Here is a 23,512-nt window from a genome sequence, read left to right as displayed (position 1 = left end):
GCACGGCCAGGGCTATCATCCATAGTTCGGTTCTCCGCTAGGCGGCCTCACTCCATTGCTCTGCCGTCTCCGGCTGCGCGTGCGCAGGCCGAGCGGCAGCTGTGATTGGCCAGGTTTGTTGGCGCGCCCGTCCGGCGTGGGCTATCTGGCCTTGTGTTGTGGGGATCCCGGGCTCCCCAAACCTTCCCGGGGTGCCTTGAGGCCCAGGGCCAGCCGGGCTGTTTTTGTCCGCAGGCCTGGGGCCAGTGACGGATGCTCTTTTTTGTTGGCCGCCGGCCAGATGGACGAGCCTCCTGGGAAAACCCTCAGCTGTGAAGAGAAGGAAAAGGTGCCGGGGATGCGGGAAGGGTTGACTCCGATTTTGACCCCCATCCCAGGATTTTAGGCTTGTCTTTGCTTTCTTCGACCGTCCAAGGGCGGCAGTGACCTCGAACCTACACTTTTCTCTGGATTGAGGGGACACAGGAAGTGAAAGTGTGGGAGAGCGCCGTGCTCCCTTGGTGGCGTTTAAAGAACAAATTTTCTTTACAGCAGAAGTGCACAAGTACAAAATATAAAACTGTAGATAAAGCTAAGGTCCCCTTTTACATCTTCCCCACTCCACCCTGCACACTCTAAGTTTTGGCTTCTCCCATCCCACCCCGTTAAGTAAATCTCTCAAATATCTGGATTTCAGATATTTTTGTGTGCAAGTCGGGCGGGTGGTGGAGGTGTGGAGGGGTGTGTTTGTGTTCTCTAATCACCAAAGAGTAATTATGTATTTTGGGGGAAGGTGAATGTTCATAAATGGTATGATCTAGATGGTTCTGCAACTTCCGTTTTGCTTCTCCGTGTTTAAAGTCCACGTTAGTTCTTCTTTGCTCCTGCTTCTCCTCAGTCGCTTCTGTCGTGTCCGACTCTTTGCGACCCCCTGGACTGTAGCCCTCGAGTCTCCTCTGTCCATGGAAATTTTCTGGCAATAATACTGGAGTAGGTTGCCATGCCCTCCTCCAGGAGATCTTCCCAACGGAGGGATGGAACCGCGTCATGTTTACTTACCTTTTTTAAAATTATTTTTAAAATTCTATATAGTATCCTACAAATGGAAGTGGCATCTTTTCTTTATATGTTTCTCTGCTGAGAGCCTTTTGTTTGCAGGTTTTGGTTCTACAACAGTGCTGCTCTGACTGTCCCTATACATGCCACCTTGTGCTTGTTCCAGCAGACGTTGTGGTTTTTACAAAATATTTATTTATTTGGCGGCCCCCCTCTTAGTTGTGGCACATGGGATCTTCTATCTTCCTTGGGGCATGTGGGATCTAGTTACCTGACCCGGGATGGAACCCAGCCGGATGCATCGGGATGGCAAAGTGTTAGCCACTGAGCCACCAGGGAACTGACTGGTGGTGTTAACTTGAAGGTATCTTGCACTGGCTCTTCCAAGCATGGTGCCAAAACTCTTCCTTCACCGTAACTCATCAGTCCTCTCATCCCAGCCTGCCTTGCAATGGTGGTGGAAAAGTTCATTTACAAATCAACAAGGTAATTCTCAGATGTTGATAAGGGTGGTGATAAGCTGTGAGAAGAGGTTAAGCTGTGAGAAGAGGTTACGAGCACAGACCCTACAGCCAGACTGCATGGTTTGAGTCATGCTGGTTTTAAATTGTGTGGTCTTGGACAAATTGCTTTCCCTCTGATCTTTCCAAAGCTAGCTCTTTCCTCCATCAGGTCGGAGCTCATGTGGTATTCCTCAGAAATGCCTCCCTGGCCACTGTCTCTAAAGTAGTCCATTCTCCTGTATCCCGGACACTGCCCATCACTCTGTTTATCTAGGTATTGACTACCGCATGAAGTCATCTTATCTGTTTGTTTCCTTACTTACTGTCTGTATCCCTCACTGTATGTAAGCTGCCTTGAGCAGTGGCCTTGACCCCTCTGTAGATGTAACACCTGGAACTATAACTGACATAGTGGGCATCAGTTAGTGTTCTTGGTACTGGAGATGCCTGGATGAATAACTGACTCATAAGTTGAATGATTGTCTGAGGATGATAGCCCCTGCTACCTTCAAGGATCTCCCAGTGAGGTAGGAGGAAACAGAGAAGTAGACAGTCTGTATAGTAAGTACTGTGATAAAGCAAGCACAGAGGAGAGGTGGAATTCTAACTTGGATTTGGAGGAGGACTTAGTTTAGAAACTGACCTAGAAGTTTCCCTCAGGGAAATAAAAATCTAAGCCGAGGTTTGAGGAATCAGTAGGAATTAGCAAAGTAAGTTGGGGAGAGTTGCTTCAGGTGATAAGAACAAGTTATGCAGAGATGCATTAGAGAACTTAATGTTTTGTGAGAACTGAAAGTAGAGTGAAGCAGTGCCACTTCCTCCCCACCTCCAGCTGAGAGACCTGCTGACCTCTGCACCCTGGTGTCTAACAGGCCCTGCATCCCTTCTCTCTAATGCCTTCTTTCCACCTGCTCAGTTTTGTTTGGTATTTTTCCTCTTCCAGTTGAAAGAAAAATTAGCATTTCTGAAAAGGGAATACACCAAGACATTGGCCCGCCTTCAAGTAAGTAAAATCACATTCTCTCAAATTGCTGTTAATGCCACAAAGTATATAAAGACAGCTCTTTATTTAAGCTGTTAACAAAAATTTATTTCTTTTTCATAAAGTTGTTTTTTTGAGCTGCTTTTGTTTTCTCTAGCGTGCCCGAAGAGCCGAGAAGCTTAAAAATTCTATTAGGAGAACAGTGGAAGAACAAGATTCCTCACTGCAGCAGGAAGTTTCAACACAGCTAACCCACACAGGTAAAGCTAGCCCATTCTCTTACGCTTTCTTTATTACTCATTTCCCACGTAAATCTGCCTGTGGTTCTTTTTTTAAATATATATATTTACTTGGCTGCATTGAGTCTTAGTTGTGGCATGCGGGATTTTTGTTGGGGCACGCAGGCTTAGTTGTCCCCTGTCGTGGGGGATCTTAGTTCCCCGACCAGGGAGCGAACCCCCATCCTCTGCCTTGGAAGGCAGATTCTTAACCACTGGGCCACCAGGGAAATCCCCTGGCTGTGGTTCTTTTTCTCATAATCAGAAGATAAGGAGTAACAGTAGACTCTTTAAAAATTCATTGCTTCTTTATATAACCATCATCAAGATTGTATAACCATCATCACTGTCTTAATTCCAGAACATTTTCACCACCTCAGAAATAAGCCTGTACCCATCCTACCTTTAACCCCTGGACAACTACTAATCTGCTTTTTGTCTCTGTGGATTTTCCTATTCTGGATACTTCATATAGATGGAACCATACAATACGTGACCTTTTGTGACTGTCTTCTTTCATTTGGCATAATGTTTTTAACCTTTATTTATCCATCTATACCTTCATCTAAACATGCATCAGTACTCCATTCCTTTTGCAGCTGAATAATATTTCATTCCCCTTCATGGATCACAGCCTTGTCATGGTGAAGGGGCTTGTGTAACTCAATGAAGCTCTGAGCCATAATATAATATGATATGATATAATTTGTTTATCTATTCATTAGTTAATGAACCCTTGGGTTATTTCTACTTTTTGGCTGTTATAAATTTTGGCTTTTATGCTGCTATGAAGATTCATGTACAGGTTGTTTCTGTGGACATATATTTTCAGTTCTCTCCATATGTACCTAGGAGTGAAATTTCTGGGTCATATGATAATTCTGTATTTAATTTTGAGGAACCACCCAGCTGTTTTCTACAGTAACTGCACCATTTTACTTTCCTACCACAATGCACAAGAATTTCAATCTCTCCACATCCTTGTTAATACTTGTGATTTTCTATTTTTAAAATTATAACTGTTCTGATAGATATGAAGTGGTATCTAATTGTGGTTTTGATTTGCATTTCCTAGTGACTAATGATATTGAACATCTTTTCGTGTGTTTGTATATCTTCTTTGGAGAAATATCTGTTTTTATTAGGTTATTTGTCTTTTTATTGATGAGTTGTAAGTGTTCTTCATGTATTCTAGCTATTGGACCCTTATCAGATACATGATTTGTAAATATTTCCTCTCAAACTGTGAGCAAGAAACTATATTTTATTTGGATTGCTTATTTAGTTGCTCTTTTTCTCTATTTTAACTTTTAGAAATTATATTTATTGCTTAAATATGGAAAGATGGTTTTTTTTAGTTAAGTGTCTATATGTGCACAAAGATGAAAGTCTGGCTGAAAATACTTTAATAAAAAACAATGGTCATTTCTCATGTTAAAAGTCAGCTAATTTATAATCATAAAATCGGAAGCTAATGAAATAGAAAAGTGGTATGAAAATTACTTGAGCCCTAAAGGGGGCATGAAGTAAAAAATCAGGTGAGAGATGGGGGAAATGGGGATATGTTGGTCAAAGGGTCAAGTTCATTCTTATGCAGAATGAATAAGTCCTAGAGAGCTAATGTATAGCGTGGTGACAGTAGTTAATAATACTATATTATATACTTGAAATTTGCTAAGAGAACCGACCTTAAGTCTTCTCATCACACACAAAAAAATCATAGCTATGTGAAGTGATGGATATGTTAGCTTGATTGTGCCAGCGTTTCACAATGTATACATATATCAAAACATCACTTTAACTATGTGCAATGTTTATCTTTCAGTTGTAGTTCAGTAAAGTTTTAAAGAAGAAAAAACTAAGAAAAGATGATTACAATAAAGAATAATCTTTTTAAAATATTTATAATTTATTTGGCTGCACCAGGTCTTAGTTGCAGCATGTGGGATCTTTAATTGCAGCGTGTGGGATCTAGTTTGCCGACCAGGGATGAAACCTGGGCCACCTCCATTGGGAGCACAGACTCTTAGCTACTGGACCACCAGGGAAGTCCCAAGAATAGATAATTGTTTAGTTTGAAAATCATTTTTCCAGCACAATTCCATTTTTGTTACATTTACTTACTATAGTTCGTAAGATTATTAAAAACTTACTTTGATCTGCCTAAATGATACACCATTGACTCTCTTTTAAATAAATGTTTAGTAATATTTATATGTAATATTTAAAAATAAATATGGGGTAGTTTTGGTTTCATTTTTAAAATATTAACTATATAATTTTTCTTCTTCAGAACCTAAAAATACAATATCTCCTCGTGACACGTTGCAAATCAATATCCATGTTGATGAAGAAACTGGAGAAAAGACACCCAGCTCACTTGACATTGAACCTGGGTCGTTTAGCTCTGAACGCGTCTCAGTGGAAGGATCACGCATACAAGGATCAGATTATAATCAGGAACATTTTCCTTTCAGGGTCAATGGCCCTGATGCTAAGAAAAGGCAGAGTAAACTGCTGGGGAGAAGAAAGAAAGAGGAGAGAACATGTATTTCACAGGAGAGAGAATCTCTCTCTGACACTGATTCGCTCATACTCTCTGGAAAAAGACTAAAGGAACAGGAAGAAATCAATAGAGAAAATCCTAGAACACCTGTAACTGAACTAAGAACTTACCCCCTTTCAAGTCCTAAGTCTGCCATTCCAAATTCTCCAGCACCAGTTACAGAAACTAACGTAGGGAGTGTATTACTTCTACCAAGCACCAAACCACAGAGAGATGTTGATGCCCTCCTTAGAGGAAATTATGTCCCCAGGGCGACTGCTCTTCCTCTGCCTGTGCCATCAGACAGCAGTAGCGGTCAGCGCCTCGAACACACATGTCCTAAAAGTAACTGCGAACTTACTACTCACAGCTTAAGAAACATTAGCTCTGCTTCACCTGTAAACTTAGAGGTAGAGAAGAAAAAAATGACTGTCTCTACAGATAACCCAGAGATAAACAAAGCTGGAAGTACAAGTAGCCAGGCAGCTAGAAGTCCTAACTTAGAGGCAGATAATTCACGTTTTATAAATGAACTCACTTATGATAACTTAGTGGAAAATGAAAACCAAAACTTAAAAGAACAAAATCACACAGAGATGTCTCTTAAATCTCCTAATGATGCTCTTGGTGGTAGAAATGAAAGTCTTCTGGAGAAAGAGGTTCTAAGTCAGTCTAAGAATCTTAGCCTGGAAGTAATTTCTCCTGTTTCTACAGAAGATCAGATACATTCTTGCACGGTGCTTGAAGGCCTTCTCTTTCCTGCAGAGTATTACGTTAGGACAACACGGCGCATGTCAAGTTGCCAGAGGAAAGTAGCACTGGATGCTGTAATTCAGAGTCATTTAGGTGTCAGAAAAAAAGGCTGTAAAAATAAGAGGACAGAATCTGCTAAAAAACTAAACGTTTCCAATGAAAAAACTAAGCAAAGTGAAATTAAAGTATCTGGCACACATGCAGAACAACCAAGTTCAAGAAGTCCTCAGAAACTTCTCTCATTAACTGAAGTCAGCTCTTCCACTGGCTCCACAGAAGATGACTTTTCTAGGAAGACAGTTACTAAGCCATCAGGTAGAAAATGCAGAGGAAAAAGAAAGTCAGCGTGCACCTCTCCGTTAGATCACCATGAACTACTTTTGCCAGCTTCTGGTACATCAGGTGTTAATAAGTCCAAGAAAGAAATTGCCTTGCACAAAGATCAGAATGAAAAGGCAGTTATTCACAGTAAGAAGAGAGTTAAAGGTAAATCGAGATGTGGTTGGTGGTGGTGGCTGGTGATGGTGGTAGCTAACACTATATGCGCGTCACTTTCTAAATGTTATATAGATACTAACTCACTGAATCATCACGCCAACTGTACATGAGGCAGAATTTGTTTTTTTTTTTTTTTTATTACTTACTTATGTATTTGGCAGTACATGGAATCTTTTTTAGTTGCAGCATGTGGGATCTAGTTCCTTGACCAGGGGTCGAAACCAGGCACCCTGCATTGGGAGTGCAGAGTTTTAGCCACTAGACCACTAGAGAAGTTCCCAGAATATATTTTTATCCTCACTTTACAGATGAGGAATCGAAGGCCAGGTGATCAAAGTGTCTTTAAAGCCACAGGGTCAAGATTCACATCTGGCTGCATGGTGTCAGAGTTCACAAATATGGTTGAAAAATTTGACACTGAGAGGGAAAATGTATTGGATGTTTACCTAAAATTAGTGTTTATTCAACTACAATATAGTCTTTTGTCCATGGGGAGAAACGACTAATACGGGGAAGTATATTTGAAATGAAATCCATGTCAAAGTAAGAATCCACTGACAAACTCCCTTAGGAATGACTGTAATGCAACAGGTCTGAGCTACTTTGGGAGGTAAACTATCTAATAGTGCCTCTGAGGTTCATGGGACACAAGATTTTGGAGGATATCAAGTGACAAGTTATAACGTAAACGTCTTTATTCATTTACTCGGGAGTTGTACCTGATAAACTGAGCACAAAATCTAGATAATTCACTCCAGTTCTGTGTGAGAGCTCAGCAGACTTTCTATAAAGGGCCAAATAGAAAATACAGTCTCTGTGCTCAGTCACAGCTCTTCAAGTGTAATGTGGAAGTAACCATACACAATGTGTAAATGTGACTGTGTCTCAATAAAACTTTATTTACAAAAACAGGCAGCCAGCTGCTCTGTACCATTGGACAGGCTTTGACTTATGAGCCACGATTTATTAATTAATTTAAATAAAAATAATAAACATGGGGACTCCACTGGTGGTCCATCAGCTAAGACTCCATATTCCCTGGTCAGGGAACTAGATCCCACGTGTAAACTTAAAAAGAGTTCACATGCTGCAACTAAGACCCAGTGCAGCCAAATAAATAAATTTAAAATATTTTTAAAAAATAATAATCATGACTTTTTAAAATCATCATCTTTTATGCCAACAAGAAAGGAATTGGAAAGCAGAACAATCTAGTAATAAGCTTGAAATGTTGTTTTGTATACTTTGAAGTAATCTACTGTGATTTCAGTAACCTACAGGTATATACAAATTTTTTTTTTCTCGAGGTGACCTTCATATAACATAGTTAACCGTTTTAAGTTAAGGGAACAATTCAGTGGCATTTAGTTACATTCACAGTGTTTTATCACCATGACCCCTATGTAGTTCCAAAACATTTTCACCATCCCAAAGGGAAACCCCATACCTGTTAAGCAGTTTCTCCCCATTTTCTTGACAGTCCTTGGCAACTACTAATCTGTATTCCGTCTCTGTGGATTTACTTATTTTGGGTATTTTATATTAATGGAAGTATGCAAGATGTGACCTTTCGTGTCTGGCTGCTTTCCCTTACTTAGCTAGTTTTCGAGATTCATCCACATTGTAGCACATATCAGCATTTCATTCATTTTCATGGCTGAGTAATATTTCATTGTATACATGTGGCACAGCTCTCATCCATTTATAAGGTATTGGATGCAGCTACATTTTGAATGATACAGAATTCCTGTTGCTCAAAGTCTAATAAATTAATCTTTGTTTGAAAAGGGGCCTATGTTTTCTTCTGTGAGAAGAGCCAGCATTTTGTAGACTGTACTCTGATAGCCTGTTGGAATGACAGTTGTGGATCAGAAAGGACTTTAGAGATTCTTAACCCAGCTCCCTCAGAAGGGACAAGGGGAAATAAAATGAATTTGACTTGTCCAGGATAACATAGCGAACCAGTGGCAGAGCTGGCACCAGACTGGTCCCAGCCAGCGCTGTCAGCACCACACAGAGTTTGGTCTTTCAGAGGGAGAGGGAGAGCTGCTCATTGTGCACTAGCCTGTCTTATTGTTGAACTGTCCACAGAAGTTTTAGAGCCCTGGGTGGGAAAACACTGCATGACGTTGGGGTTTAGAAACTCGCTCTCTGGTGGGAATTGGTGAGGATCTGTTTTTGTTGTTGCTTTCTGTTTTAGGGAAGGAAGGTCAAAAAGAGAGCTCCCTTTCTCTCAGTAATTACGCTTATTTCTCTTCGGATGATGATGCCTTCAGTGCTCCATTTCATTGGAACGAAATGCTAAGTTTAAAGCATCTGTCGTCTTTTCTCAATATCACAGACTTTCAGTTACCTGACGAAGACTTTGGGTCTCTTAAGCTTGAAAAACTGAAGTCCTGCTCAGAAAAGCTGACGGAGCCTTCTGGATCAAAAGTACATGGAGAGGGGCATCTTAAAGGGGAAAGTTATATTGTTGTGGAGGAACCAAGCCCTAAACAAAGCAATATAGAAAAGGAAGACGTGGAAGAGGAACTAATTATTCTACCAGGAAAGGCACATCCGAAAATGCCAAGCCAAAGAAGCCAGCCTCGGGGAAAGGACCTTTCTTCATCCATTTTACTTTTCACTCCTTTGAATACTCTTGCCTCTGATGATAGTGACAGACTGACAGCAGACCTGTGCTCACCTGCTTTCCCCATATTAGGCACTACTCCAGCTTTTGGCTCCCAAGCCCACAGAGAAAAGGTCTCTGCAGAGGTGGTCGGACAAACCTGCTCTCCACCCCGTCTTTCTCACTTAAAAGCCACAGTCAGCTTGGCTAGCAGTCGTAAACAATGCGACAGCTGGAGCAGCCCCCCAGAGTTAGAGAGCAGCCAGCATGTGGCCGGAAGAGCAGGACATCCTTCCTGTGACCCTGGCTCTGGTCCCCAAGCAACAACTTTGCCCACCGAGTCTTTCACCTACGGAGCAAGTCAGCTCCAGGAATCACCGAGGCATTCCGCTGAGCAGGTACAGGCTGCATTCTTCATGAAATTTTCTCTGAAGGAATGAAGTGTCTTAGTGAACATGGACTCAGTTCCTCAGTGTTTTAAAATGTTTTACCACGTTTCTTTGATATGACTTCACTGTAAATATAAAGTTCATTCTGGGGAAATTAGGATTAATTAAAATATGTGTATTTTTAAGGGATGCTGTTCTCTTTGTTATTCATGAAGCAGTTGCGTTTGGAGCTTTGCTGCTGTTATAGAAAATAAAACATAGGAAATAGTTTGAAGAATGAGTGATACAGACAAGTACCATATATAATGTATACATTAATGATGTGACTTTTGTTTCCACAGACTGAAATAGCAGAGCTTCCTGCTTGGGATAGCTTAAACCCAGGCACCCTACAGCTGGTTTCAAAGTTAAAGGTCAGAAGACTTATCTCTTGTGTCTTACATGCAAAAAATGCAATGAACTGGTTGGAAAATTCAGAAGAATTTGATCCTTGATAAAATAAATTCAGAAAATCATTTAAATTCTCTTTTGCAATATTTACCTGTTATATATATTCTGAGATCTTCTGAAGAAGTTTTTATGTCAAGCTATTGCCAAGAAAAACTTAAACTAGGGAGCTCGACTTTGTATCTAAGTTTAAATCAGGCATTTTGACAGAGAGGGGTCATTCATGACTCTCCTACCCAAATAATATAGTATTTCTAGAAGAATCACTTACTTTATAAGAAAATGGGTAACAGTTCTTGATTATAACATAGTGAATGGTTAATTTTCATAGGCTGTGTGATATATTTGGTTCTGAGAAACATAAATAATATTCTGGTGAATCCTGTGAAGTAAATTGGACCCATGTCCTGGTGAACATTTTATACTTGAAATAGGATGGTACAAAGCAGGGGTCTTCAGTCTTACTACTGTTAACATTTGGGGCTGGATTATTCTCTATTGCTGGGGACAGGCCTGTGCACTGTATGGCATTTAGCAACAGCCGTGGTCTCTACTCATCACACCCCCTCCCCAGAAGTGATGACAGCAGTGTCTCCAGATATTGCTAACTGTCCCCCCGGGGGAGGGTTGCAAAATCACCACCCCTAATTGAGAACAACTGGTGTAGAAAAAAAGAGATTTAAATCCATATAAACTGTTTCTCCAGATCACTGGCTATGTGACCTGGCACAAATTGTTTAGCCTCTGAGTTCCAGATTCCTTTTCTGTAAAAGATATATTGTTTTGAAGCTGTTCTTAAATCAGTTTTAATAAGTTTCTTAAAGGAATCAGCCATTTGATTCATTTTCAAATTTGTAGGTAAAAAGTTACTTGTTATTCTCATAGTTTTTTGGTCTGTGTATGTGCAGTTACCCCTCTCCTCACTCCCCATTTCTAAAAGTTTCTTTCTTTTTTTTAAATTTATTTACTTTATTTTTGACTGTGCTGGGTCTTTGTTGCTATGCACAGGCTTTTCTGTAGGTGCACTGAGCAGGGGCTACTCTCCAGTTGCGGGGCGTGGGCACTCATTGTAGTGACTTTGCTTATTGCGGAGCCTGGGCTCTAGGGTTCATGGGCTTAGTTGACCTGCAGCATGTGGGATCTTCCCGGACCAGGGATCAAACTGGTGTCCCTTGCGTTGCAAGATGGATTCTTAACCATTGGACCACCAGGGAAGCCCTCTGAATGCACTTTTTTCCTACATCAGGAGGTTTGTCCATTCTGTATGTCTTCCCCAAAACCTAGTTTTTTGTTGTGTTGATTGTTAATTGAGTTTTTGGTTTCGTCTTTCATTTTTTTCCCTGTTTTTATTGTTAGTAAGTCCTTCTGTTTTTCATTGTGCTTATTTCATTGTTCTTTAACTAACTTCTTGAGCTGCTTGCTTACTTTATTTTTATCTGTATGAATTTTTTATAAATATTAATACCTTTATAATTGTAGGAGTTTTTTAGTACTGCTTTGGGCACCACATTCTGCATCTTCATTTAGAAATAGTATGTTGTTTCAGTTTTATCCTCTCTTTAACCTATGGGTGTTTCATGAGAATGTTTCATTTCCAAAGGTTCTTAAGGAACTAACGTTTCAGTTAGTTCTTATGGTCTTAGGGTCTGTTGTGATGGTTAAATCTGAATCTGTTCCAGTCTGGAGCTACACGTTGTAAAATCTCTCATTGTGAGTGTGTATGGGCAATCTTTGTAGTTATATAAGACCCACAAGTCTCTTTTGACCTGCATGAAAGTTTAATTACATTCAGTTGGTATTTCATCTAATCCTTGTAATCCATCACTTTTCATGTTTATTCTGCCCCCAGGAACCCCTTTAACGTTGTTGTTGTTGCTATTCTGTGTCAGAATCCTTCAGGTTCTTGTTCTGTGGATGTGAGTGCCACGTGGTGGGAAATAGCTGGTTTCAAAGAGCCGTGTATCGTAACTGCTTGTGAATACGTCGTTTCTCTTTGGAAACCTCTGGATGCTTGGCAGTGGGAAAAAATTTATTCCTGGCACTTCACAGAGGTAAATCAGAATCTTATAGCTGAAAGAGATCTTTGCAATCATTTGCATGATAATACAGATGGGCAGCTTACCAAAAATAGAGGGTCTGTGACTATGTGAAACAGAGCAGAGAAATGATGTTCCCCCCCCTGCCCAGGATTTAATTATGAAAATTTCCAAATATATGGGAAAGTGATATAGGGAGCACCCATATGCCCAGCATTTAGATTCTAGAGTTAATACCATGCTTTATCATATGTTTATCCAGAGGTGGATTTTTACGTTGTACCTGCTGGAGAATCTTGAAATTTCCTGTCTATTCTGACTTCTAAACTTGTTGATACCTCTCACCAAAATGTTATTTCTGCTTTTTTTCTAGCTGTAGTTTCTTCTGTCCTTGTCTACCTTTGGATGTATTTTTCATGGTTGCAGTCTAAATATGCTTTAAATTGTTAAGCTTGCCTTTTCTTGCTATATAAATGTGTTTGCTTGTTTCTACATATTCTTCCTACTTACTTGTTTATTTTGAATTTTATTTTTCCAGCTTTATTGAGGTATAATTGACAAATGTAATATATTTAGAGTGCATAGTATGATAATTTGATGTACATACACACTGTGAAAGGGTTTCCATAATCAAGTTAATCAGCATATCACCTCACAGTTTCCTTTTTTCCTTTGGTGAGAATGCTTAAGATCAACTGTCTTAGCAAATTTCACTCTTGTTCTTCAGTAAACCCACAGCCAGTAGCAGTGTGTTTGGCAGAGTGCTGCTCATAAATATTTGTTCAGTGCATAAACTTGTCGTAAATGGTTCCATATTGTTCCATTCGTCCACATACCAGAATTTAATTATTCTCCCATCGCTAGAAGCATTTATTATGTTAAATAAATGCCACAGTAAACACTATCATGCACATAGCTTATTTGAGTTTACATCTTATAAAAAGAGGATGTTTGCTGAATGTTTTCACAGTTCTTCAAGTGTTTGAAACTAGGTATGGTGACATTAGAAAGAAATGTGACAAATTTTGGAAAATTTAGGTTAATTAAAAATGGAATAACCAAATATAATTTTGGGCTACTTTGTTTTATTTAGGTTCCGGTATTACAGATAGTTGTAGTGCCTGATGTTTGCAATCTTGTGTGCGTGGCTTTGGGAAATTTGGAAATCAGAGAAATCAGGTAAATTATTCTCAAGGCGTGGTTTTTTTTTCTTTACCTGGATCTTTGTCATCTTGTTTTGAGTTTAAATTATAACCTACACTTGAGTCTTGAAAGAATCTAAATTTAGGTCCAAAGAGAGATTCATTTTGAAAAAAGCTATCAATAGAGTGACATCTCTGACTTTAAAATTTCCTTTTAAAGTTTGAGCCTAGTCTTCTCATATTAAAGGCTTGCTCCTGACTGCTCTGCATTTTTCTTTATATTTGGCTTAGGGCACTATTTTGTTCTCCCGATGGTAAAAGTGAAAAGCAAGTTCTCCTGAGTTCTGGAAATATCAAAGCTGTGCTTGGCCTGGCAAAGAGGAGGCTCGTCAGTAGCAGTGGGACTCTTTGTGATCAGCAAGTCGAAATTATGACATTTGCCGAAGATGGAGGGTAAGAAAAGCGTTGGTTGATTTTACTGTTAGATCAAAAATGATTTCATCACAGGGCTTCAGAAGAAGTTGAATCAGTAGCATCTTGTTTCCTCTGCCGTATGTGTAGCGCAACAGGGTCTGCCTCTGCCCTGGGCTGTCACAGAGCAGTGTCGGGAGGCGGAGCCGGCCGTGGCAGGGAAGAGGGCGGTGCAGCCGAGAGGCCCAGCAAGCGTACAAACATGCATTTCTAACTCTGAACTCTTTCTCAGCCTCTGCACCTGCATGCCTGCTTATTAGATATCTCATGAATACCTCAAATTGAACATGCTAAAAACAGAACTCATAGCATCTTCTATGTTTGTCGTATACTCATTCCACTTTATTGGGTTTATCCGTCTTTCCTAATAACAGAGGGCATGAACCTTGTTTGTCTTATTTATCCATGACCTGTTGCAGTAAAATTGTTCACTCACTAAGTCATGTCCAACTCTTTGTGACTGCATGGACTGCGTTGCAATCAAACAAGGCAAGAAATAAATAATCGTTTGCTTAAATTAGGAAAATGTTAGTGGAGATGGGAAGAAAGCGTGGATTTGAGAGAGATGAGAAAATAAAGTCATTAGGACTGGGTGATTGAGTAAATAGAGAGGAAAGAGATAAGGATAAAGTCCAAGTTTCAGGGTTGCTCACCTGAGTAGGTGGTGGAACAGTTAGTTGAGATAGCAGTGCTGAAAGAAACAGGTTTAAAGAGAGAGCTGGTAAGTTTAATTTTGGACATGATGAATTTGAGGTGCTTACAATATATCCAGGTAGATAATATGAAAGTATATGTTCATTGTAGAATGTTTAGAATACACGTTTTCTGGGTGAATTTTTTTTCTGTTGTTAGGTTAGTGTCTATTATGCATTGTTCAATAATATGCAGAAGACTGCTTAGAAACTGCTTTGGTAGAAAAGGCTTGATTTTTAATACTGTTTTTAATGCAGAAGCAAAGAAAAACAGCTTTTGATGCCCCCTGAAGAGACCATACTAACTTTTGCTGAGGTTCAAGGGATGCAGGAAGCTCTGCTTGGTACCACTATAATGAACAACATTGTTATTTGGTAAGCTTCCCCTTGAGAGCCCTATTTTTCTCATCTGTAATATCAGGATATACCTCTTAGTTTCACAGCGTTATTAAGATTAAATAAGAAACTCTGTAAATATGATTGTGTTTTTGTTTGGTTACTGTCAGATGCTATATACTTATCTTAATGAGAACATCATATTAATTCAAATAGTCCAAGCAAACTACTATAAGTGAAATTTTATTGTTGTCAAAAATGTACTCTTTCTGGTTAATGGCTACGTAGCTTTCTGAGATTAACTCTTCTGCTTCAAATACCTGTGAATTCTGTGCAAAAGATAGAAAACCACTATCTGAAAGCACTAAAGAGGGAGAAAAGTATATATACTGGAGGAAGTTCAATACGTAGAGGAAGGACATGTCACTGGGCAAGTTTCCTGTTCGAAGGGGAGGCACACTTGGCTCCAGAAAACCTTCTGTCCTTGCTGCCTTAAAGGACCAAAGGGTAGAAATCAAGGAGACTGCAGCAGCTAGAAAGCAAGAAAGAAAAATCCCGAAAAATAGACAGCCAGAGAAGGAGCCCTGAACTCTAGTTAAATATCTGGCTGACCTTTAAACTCCATACATGCGTTGTTCAGTAATATGTAGAAGGGCTGCTTAGAAACTGCTCTGGTAGAAAAGTCTTGATTTTTAATACTGTTTTTAATGCAGAAGCAAAGAAAAGGTAAAGCAAAGAGAACTGAACTGGGTTTTCAGCATTTAGAATTTGAGTTTAGCCAATTTAACTGTTGACTAGAGTTAAAAACAAAATCAGTATTCTTCAGAGGAGCAGAATGCAGAGTTTATATGATGTGTCATTGTGCTAGAATACAGTCCAAAATTACTGGATGTCTAAAGCTCGTTTGATTAGATGATTCAAATGAACAAATTTGTGATAGGGAAATGACAGTTGAAGAGTCCCCAGCCACCTCTTTCCTGACCACAGGGCAGAGCCGCACCAGGCCTTTTCACTTGCAAGGTTACTTTGTGGTAGGAGAAGAGGTTGATTTTTTTTTCTCAGAAGACTCCCCATTAATTATTCCCTTGAGGCCAGAATGGGTCTTGGTGAGAGAAAGTTATGAGTGTCATTCCTACCAGCCTGTTCTGCATTGTTCAACCCTGACCCTCTAGGAATAAACTAGGCAAGTGTGGCCCCTGAAAGAAACTTTGTCTCCTCCCCACCAGGGAGCCTCTGGAGTTTGACCCTGATCTAATCTACCAGGTTTCCACTTCTGGCACTTACCTCGGGGTTTCTGCACGTAGGTCTTATTTCAGACAACGTTCTTTGTGAATGTTGTCTTTTCTGTTCTTTCTGCTATTTCTATAGTCTGGCCCTTCATTGTTTGACTCCTAAACTATTAATATAATCTAGTGATTAGTCTCAATACTCAGCCTCCAGATTATATTTTATACTATCACTTTATAAATACTCATGCTCCCATCCCTCCCCCGCCACCAAATAAAACCTTCAGTGGGGTCCATGTTTGCTTTCTCCACCTTCCATTTCCCTAATGTTTCATTACAAAAGTTCTTTTCCAGCTGTTCCCTACTCTTTCCCTTTTTTCATTACATCCTTCAGTTTCCCTCTTTTTCCAATAATTGCCTTTTGGCCTTTTGTAGATAAGGGATCACAGTGGAATTCGAGGCTGGGAAGGGACTATTCTTAGAGCTTCTAAGTATCAGTTTAAGTTCTATGTTTAAGGGGGCATATTCAGCCCCACAGTTGCCTTAAGTTCTGTTGCAACGCCTCAGTGCTTCCCTGGTGGTCCAGTGGTTAAGACTCTGGGATTCCATTACAGAAGGTGTGGGTTCTATCTCTGATTGGGGAACTAAAATCCCACATGCATGTGGCATGGCCGAAAAACTGAGGGTTTCTCATAAGTGGAGTCATGTGGTAGAACAGGTAGTGTCACATATCCTCAATAAAACTAAGGAGTGGTTTCAACAAACTTTTTTTTCTTTATATTCACCCTCTTCTGTCTTCCTTTTTCCATTTTTTATTCTATCTCAGTCTTCCCTTCTCTCTCTGTTATCTTAGTCTAGCTCTAGTATTAACATATTATAGAGAGATAATTATAAGTCTATTTTAGGTGTAGTTTCTCTCCTAACCAAATTTGGTTTCCTGACCATTGACTTACATGGAAAATTTAGACATAACAAGAAGCGTGATAAAATCGTAATGATACAGCTATGCCACATGCCTAATTTCAGTAGAAGTGAAATAAGATCCTGGAAAACTTTTCTCCTGGAATTTGAAAAGATTCATCCCTGATGGCATAGCAGGTTCAATCTAAAGCTAAACTATCAAATTACACTATTGGCAAAGTTAAACTGTAGTTCTGTTTTTAGCTAAATCGGTGGCTAATCAAAACCAAGGTCCTGTGTCCCTTAGTTTTTCCCTTGGTCACCTCCTAAAGGATGCTGTGATACATGAGAGAATGTTATGTGAAAACCAGTTTGTTGGAAGAATGATATGAGCTTATTTATTTTTGGTGTCCAAGGAACTTAAAAAGTGGTCAGCTCCTGAAAAAGATGCACATCGATGATTCCTACCAAGCTTCAGTCTGTCACAAAGCTTACTCTGAAATGGTAAGTCATGACCTGGGACCACTCCGGGTCTAGTCTGTGTGTTACTGTGGGTCTCACTGAATGAGGGTGATAACTTTGTAAGTTATAGTTACTAGGCCTGCTCTCTGGTGCCTGTTTTTTTCAAAATTGGATAGCACTGCTTGCTCTTTCTTGAAATTTATGAGTGCATATTAGTGATGGTACAATATGACTGGGTAAAATTTCTGACTGTATGACTTAAGGGCAAACCTTGATTTCTAGACTATACCTAGAAACGATATGCTGATTTTCAGATTTGGCTCCCAACCGCATTGCCATAAATGATTTGTGATGTGAATGCATCCCCTAAGGAAGGGTGATTAAAGCGTCCTATACATGTTTTTCTCTCAGGCTTTAGCATTCCTGTATAGAAACAAACACAGCTTCTTAGGCACCGTGTCAGTAGACTTGGCTTACAGTCCGGTTTTAACATCTAAACAGGGTGAAGGTTTTGTCTAGGAGTCAGAGGTAACTGCCTGAGTAACAGGGATTGCTGAGCCACAAGCAGAGGCGGAAGCAGCCGACTCAGCGCTAAGCGGAGACTGACTTGCCCAGCGCAGTGGCAGCCCTGCGTTCACCAGCACCCGCAGGCTCTGAACACAAAGGGGGCATCTCTCCCTAGGCCAGCAACTTCTGTGGAAATGAACTCAGCAGTTGTGTGATTTTAGATAACCTATCACATCATCTTGGGGCTAACTTTCTTTATTCTAAAATAAGAGGGTTAAGTTCATCTCTGGAATGATTAAGTACACCTACTAAGCATTTAAATAATTTTGCATTTTTGTTATTACATTGATACCTATTTGATATTAAAACATTTAATGCAGAAATGTGTGATATAGGAAGTAAATTGTCACCATAAAGCCAACCTCCAGAAATAATAGTCAATAGTTCAGTATAGGAATCGGCAAACTTTTTCTGTGACGGGCCAGATAGTAAATAATTTCTGTCTTGCAGGCCATGTGGTCTCTGTCACAACTCTTCTACCACTACAGCCCCAGATCAGCCAGAGGTAACATGTAAACAAATCATGTGACTCTGTGCCAATAAAACTTTTTGGACAATAAAGCTTTCTGAAACTTGTGTTTGATATATAATTTTCATGTGACACAAAATGTTCTTCCTCTTTTTTCTAACTATTTCAAAATGCAGAAACCATTCTTAGCTCATGAACCATACAAAGATAAGCATTGAGCCGGATTTGACCTGTAGGCCAGTTTGCCGACCCCTAGTTAAGTGTATAGCATTTCACATTTTTTGACTTTCAGTTGTTTTTTTAACAACCAACGAATTATAATGGTAATTAATTCTCCTTATAAGAATTCAGTCATTACAGAAATGTATGAATTAGAAATGAATGTTACTAATCCTAAGATGGCCCAGTAGTTAGTTTTTCCCATTTTACCCCTGAAATAATTACTTTCAACAATATACATGTGTGTTTATACATATGTGTGACATGTATTTTCATACACAAATATGTTATTATTAGAACATGTAATTTTAAAGTTATGGGAGGTCTGTAACACATTTTCCCACAGAAACAACCATAGGTGATGGTGCCTTTTTTGGGTCATTTTTAGTCTATAAATAAATAGGCTATTGCAAACTGGCCTGAAAACCCTGTCACCACTGAAAAGATTGTTTCTATGGGAAAATGTGTTCCAAATTTTCAAAAACCAACTTACAGGTGAACATTTCTGGTTTGAAGACTCCCTCCAGGTGTTTCTGTGTCCTCTTTTCTTAACGCCAGCATTTCCCTAAGTGGATGGCATGGATGTCAGTAGGCTCTAACGTTGAGGAAGCTGATAAGTCAGCTTGATTCACACCTGCAAAGACTGTAAAGTCATGGGGAGCCCTGTGCGGAGAAGCCCAAAGTCCAGCTCTGTGATCCCCTCAGAGGTTCTGCCTGAAAAAGAGTGATCCAGGGATTAAATCCTCGAGACTTTAAGAGTCTGTTGGCCATTCCTATGATTCTATAGTTTTATCTCTGCAAATGCTTTCTTTTCCCCTCACATCCTCTTGATGATTTATTTAGTCATTAATTTTTCTCCTACATCAGGGCCTCCTGTTTGTTGTTCTGAGCCACCCTTGCGCCAAAGAGAACGAGTTGTTGGGAAGCCCTGTGTTTCAGCTGATTGTGATTAACCCAAAGACAGCCCTGAGTATGGGTGTGATGCTCTACTGCCTTCCTCACGGGCAAGCTGGAAGGCAAGTGTGTGATTGCCGTTTAATGAGTGTGACATTGTGAGAAACATCTGTACAAATATAGAAACCAAATATTTTTCTGTGACTGATGTGAATGGAAACAAATACTACAGATCATGGTAAAGAACACTAAGAAGTAGGTTGAAGTGTGAAGTTTACTAGATCTGAGGCAAACTTCAGATTCCCTCCATCCTATGATTGCCCACCAGTATAGCACCAGATAGGTATTTTATGTATAGTCAACCGTTGTTTTTCCCCACACCAATTAATATTGGTGTAATTATATTCAGAGTAATTAATATTCTCTGCAAGAAACTTATCATTTATGTTCTTTCCATGAAAGTTAAATTAAGGAAGTTTTAAATGCACTTAAGAAGATCTCTTAGACTCCCCTGGTGCTATAGTGGATAGGAATCCACCTGCCCATACAGAAGACCCAAGTTCAATCTGGGACAGTTCCACATGCTGTGGGGCAGTGAAGCCTGTGCTGCCACTACTGAGCCCACTGCCTAGAGCCTGTGCTCCGCAACAAGCGAAGCCCCACAATAAGAAACTCACACACCACTCACTAAGAGTAGCCCCTGCTTGCCGCAACTGGAGAAAGCCTGCGTGTAGCAACAGAAAGGCCCAGTGCAGCCAAAAATAAAGAAATAATTTTAAAAAAGAGAGAAGATATATATACTTTGAAATATTGACTGTACCTCCATCATGTAGGCAGTTGACATTTATCTTTTGATAAATATTTTATCTGTTGATTGATGAGATCTGTTTACCAATGCCACAGTTACTGGCATCCCGACAGTTTTCTGAGCTATATAAAGCTCTGAAGTAGTGCTAGTATTCTTAGGTGAACCAAGCAACATCGAAGGTATCATTTCTAAATACTTCTTTTATTAATGTTTGAAAATAGACCTAGCATAGGTCTATTAGACCTAATAGACCAGGATCACAAAGTTTAGCTTTAGTAACTCTCAAGGGTAAGCAACCTTGATGGTTACAACATGTATTTCTCCTTCCTTGGGTCTTGTCCTAAGCTTGCTAGGTGATGCGTGTTCTAAAAGTCCCTCTTCTTGCGTATATAGCCAGCTGTGGCATTTCTGCAAGTGTTCTTAGGGCAGCAAGAACCTCAGAACGCTCATCTATAATATGTGCTTGCATAAAACTTGTTTTCTTGAATATAAAGAAAGCATAGTCATTGGTCCAGTAATTGAAGTTACATGGAACAACTAGGTCAGGCATTTCTTTTGTCCCTTTTCAAACCTATTTAGCAAATCTTGAAAGCCTATTTGGTGCCAGTCCTGTAGGAAGCACTACTGTTCCTAATCTCATGGAAGTTAGAAAATAATGAGCTCAGGTGTTTGACCACAAGTCACCTGTTCTCCTTGTTTGCTTGGCCCTTACAGTAAATCCTTCTCTGCTCAAAAAAGAAAAGAAAAAGCAAATTTTTTTGCTGTTTGGTGGACATAATGCCAGGAGGCTTGCACTGTTTGGGATGGAAGGGCACTTTAATTGGCAGTGGAGGATTGGGGAGAGACTGTCCAGGAAAACGTTCTGGATTTTCAGAACAGACAGAGACAGCTACACAAAGTTGAGTGCAAAAAAACAATGTTGGGTGTGAGCCAGGGATAAAATACATCATCTGGTCCACTCAGAATATTCACTTAGACTTGACTGTGTACCAGGCCCTCTACAAGGCACTGGTGATGTGGCAGTGAGGAATAATTAATTTTTATTAAGGATTTCTTAAATCACTGTGGACGATGACTGCAGCCATGAAATTAAAAGGCGCTTACTCCTTGGAAGAAAAGTCATGATAGACCTAGACAGCATATTAAAAAGCAGAGACATTACTTTGCCGACAAAGGTCTATCTAGTGAAAGCTGTGGTTTTTCCAGTACTCGTGTGGATGTGAGAGTTGGACCATAAAGAAGGCTGAGCGCCACAGAATTGATGCTTTCAAACTGTGGTACTGGAGAAGACTCTTGGGAGTCACTTGGACTGCAAGGAGATCAAACCAGTCAATCCTAAAGGAAATCAGTCCTGAATATTTATTGGAAGGACTGGTGCTGAAGCTGAAGCTCCAATACTTTGGCCACCTGAGGCAAAGAGCTGACTCATTAGAAAAGAACCTGATGCTGGGAGAGACTGAGGGCAGGAGGAGAAGGTCCTGGGACAAAAGAAGATAAGATAGTTGGATGGCATCACCAACTCAACGAATGTGAGTTTGAGCAAGCTCCAGGAGATGGTGAAGGACTGGGAAACCTGGCGTGCTGCAGTCCATGGGGTCTCAAAGGGTCGGACACAACTGAGCGACTGAACAACAAACCATTTCTTACGTGTTAGGTACTGCACTAAGCTTTTTATATCAACTGTTTTATTAAACTTCAAAGCAGTCCTATGAAGTAGATACTCATATCATCTATCCCTATTTTACTGAAGAAGTTAAATAACTTGCCAGGGTCACACATCTCTTACTTTGTTGGAATTCAAACCCCAGTACCATCCCTGTGGTTAGAGTTTGGCACTCTTTCAAACCCTGGTAGCTGACTGCAGAGCCCCGTCTTAAAAAAGACAACCAGATTTGTTTCATGATGTTTACATTTTCTGTGGGACAGACAGCCCCCAAATATGGAAACAAGAGAATCTCACATTCATATTCTCACAGATACAGAAGCAAACAATCTCACATTGCTGTGAAGGTAAAAAGAAGGTGCTGCAATAGACACGGAGCAGAGTGTATATGTGTGAGCACACTCAGATTGCTGAATAGGTGTGACTTCTATGCGGACGACAGGCCTGAACAATGACCAAAATCCAGCCAGGCTATGCCCTGGGGTTAGACCTGTCAAGGAGATGGACAAGCAAAAGCAAAGACACCAAGGTGAGGCCAAACTCGGCTGGTTTGACGAGTGGGAAGCAGGCCACTGTGAGCTGGTGTGAGGAGATACAAAGGTGCATCAGAGAGACAGGCAGCGCCTCTAGTGATCATAGCCAGCAGTCCTAGGATTGCACGCGGACACATTTGTGTTCCCACATGTCTTTGTTCTTGTTGCTTTAGAGACCTTGGTTTTGGCCTGTTTTTGTTTTGATGGTTTTTGTTTGTTTGTTTTTGATATGTAATTTGAGTTGTCGCTTCTCTGCTTGCTGCTAGGTTCCTGGAAGGCGACGTGAAAGACCATTTCGCAGCCGCAGTATTGACTTCTGGAACCATTGCCGTTTGGGACTTACTCCTGGGTCACTGCACTGCTCTCCTTCCTCCTGTCTCTGGCCAGAATTGGTCTTTCGTTAAATGGTCAGGTACAGATTCTCATTTGTTGGCTGGACAAAAAGATGGAAATATATTTGTATACCGCTACTAAAAAGTTAGGGTAACCTGGAAAACACAGTGTTGGTATTTTTGGTCTCTTAGTACTCTTTGGAGTTGCTACTTTAAAGGAGCAACTATTTGAAAGGGTTTTAAAACACTTACTTACCTGTGTTCATTCTGACAGTGTTCCGATGGTGGGGGCGCTACTGATCTTGAATGCGCATTTGTACTTACTTTGGGAGAGAGGGTATATAAGTGGATTTTTGTGATTCCTCACATTTGCACATTTCCTTTTAAAGGTATATGTACATAAAGCTTGAAATGTTAATAAATATTTATTTTGATACATCCTGTTTGGCATATTTTTTCCTGTTCTGTAAAGATGATTTTCAGAAAGAAGAACTAATTCTTTTATAGCTAGAATGTTCAGTCAGCAGTGCTTACGCAGTACATCTTGGTTAACTCAATGTACTGATAGGTAATATACTTTGGTTTCTCACTACACTAAGTCTTCGTTGCTGCACACGGGTTTTCTCTAGTTGTGGCAGGCAGGGGCTGCCCTCTAGTTGGGGCGGTTGGGCTTCTCATCCATGTGGCTTCTCTCAGTGTAGAGCACAAGCTCTCGGGCTCT

At 40.1% G+C, this 23,512-nt stretch overlaps 1 protein-coding gene across 3 annotated transcripts; it reads left to right on the top strand.

Annotated features, from left to right (window-relative positions):
- Positions 1-139: 139 nt before the first annotated feature.
- Positions 140-23,229, top strand: PALB2 (partner and localizer of BRCA2). Of its 3 annotated transcripts, XM_065924507.1 has the most exons (13): positions 140-328; positions 2,482-2,541; positions 2,678-2,780; positions 5,092-6,582; positions 8,795-9,603; positions 9,936-10,007; positions 11,931-12,092; positions 13,171-13,256; positions 13,511-13,672; positions 14,641-14,757; positions 17,261-17,348; positions 19,429-19,577; positions 22,726-23,229. In XM_065924507.1, exons 1-13 carry the CDS (start codon positions 281-283, stop codon positions 22,931-22,933), a joined length of 3,555 nt encoding a protein of 1,184 aa, XP_065780579.1. In that variant the 5' UTR covers positions 140-280; the 3' UTR covers positions 22,934-23,229. The 3 variants fall into 3 exon arrangements, with proteins under 3 accessions (XP_065780579.1, XP_065780580.1, XP_065780581.1); XM_065924508.1 differs by lacking the exon at positions 19,429-19,577; XM_065924509.1 differs by lacking the exons at positions 19,429-19,577; positions 22,726-23,229 and adding an exon at positions 17,808-18,746.
- The last annotated feature ends 283 nt before the right edge of the window (positions 23,230-23,512 follow it).

This window comes from Muntiacus reevesi, chromosome 2 (genome assembly GCF_963930625.1).
Source record: "Muntiacus reevesi chromosome 2, mMunRee1.1, whole genome shotgun sequence".
In the NCBI taxonomy this organism is placed as follows: domain Eukaryota; kingdom Metazoa; phylum Chordata; class Mammalia; order Artiodactyla; family Cervidae; genus Muntiacus; species Muntiacus reevesi.
The sequence above is the reverse complement of the archived record's forward strand: the minus strand, read 5'-3'. Positions and strand labels throughout refer to the sequence as shown.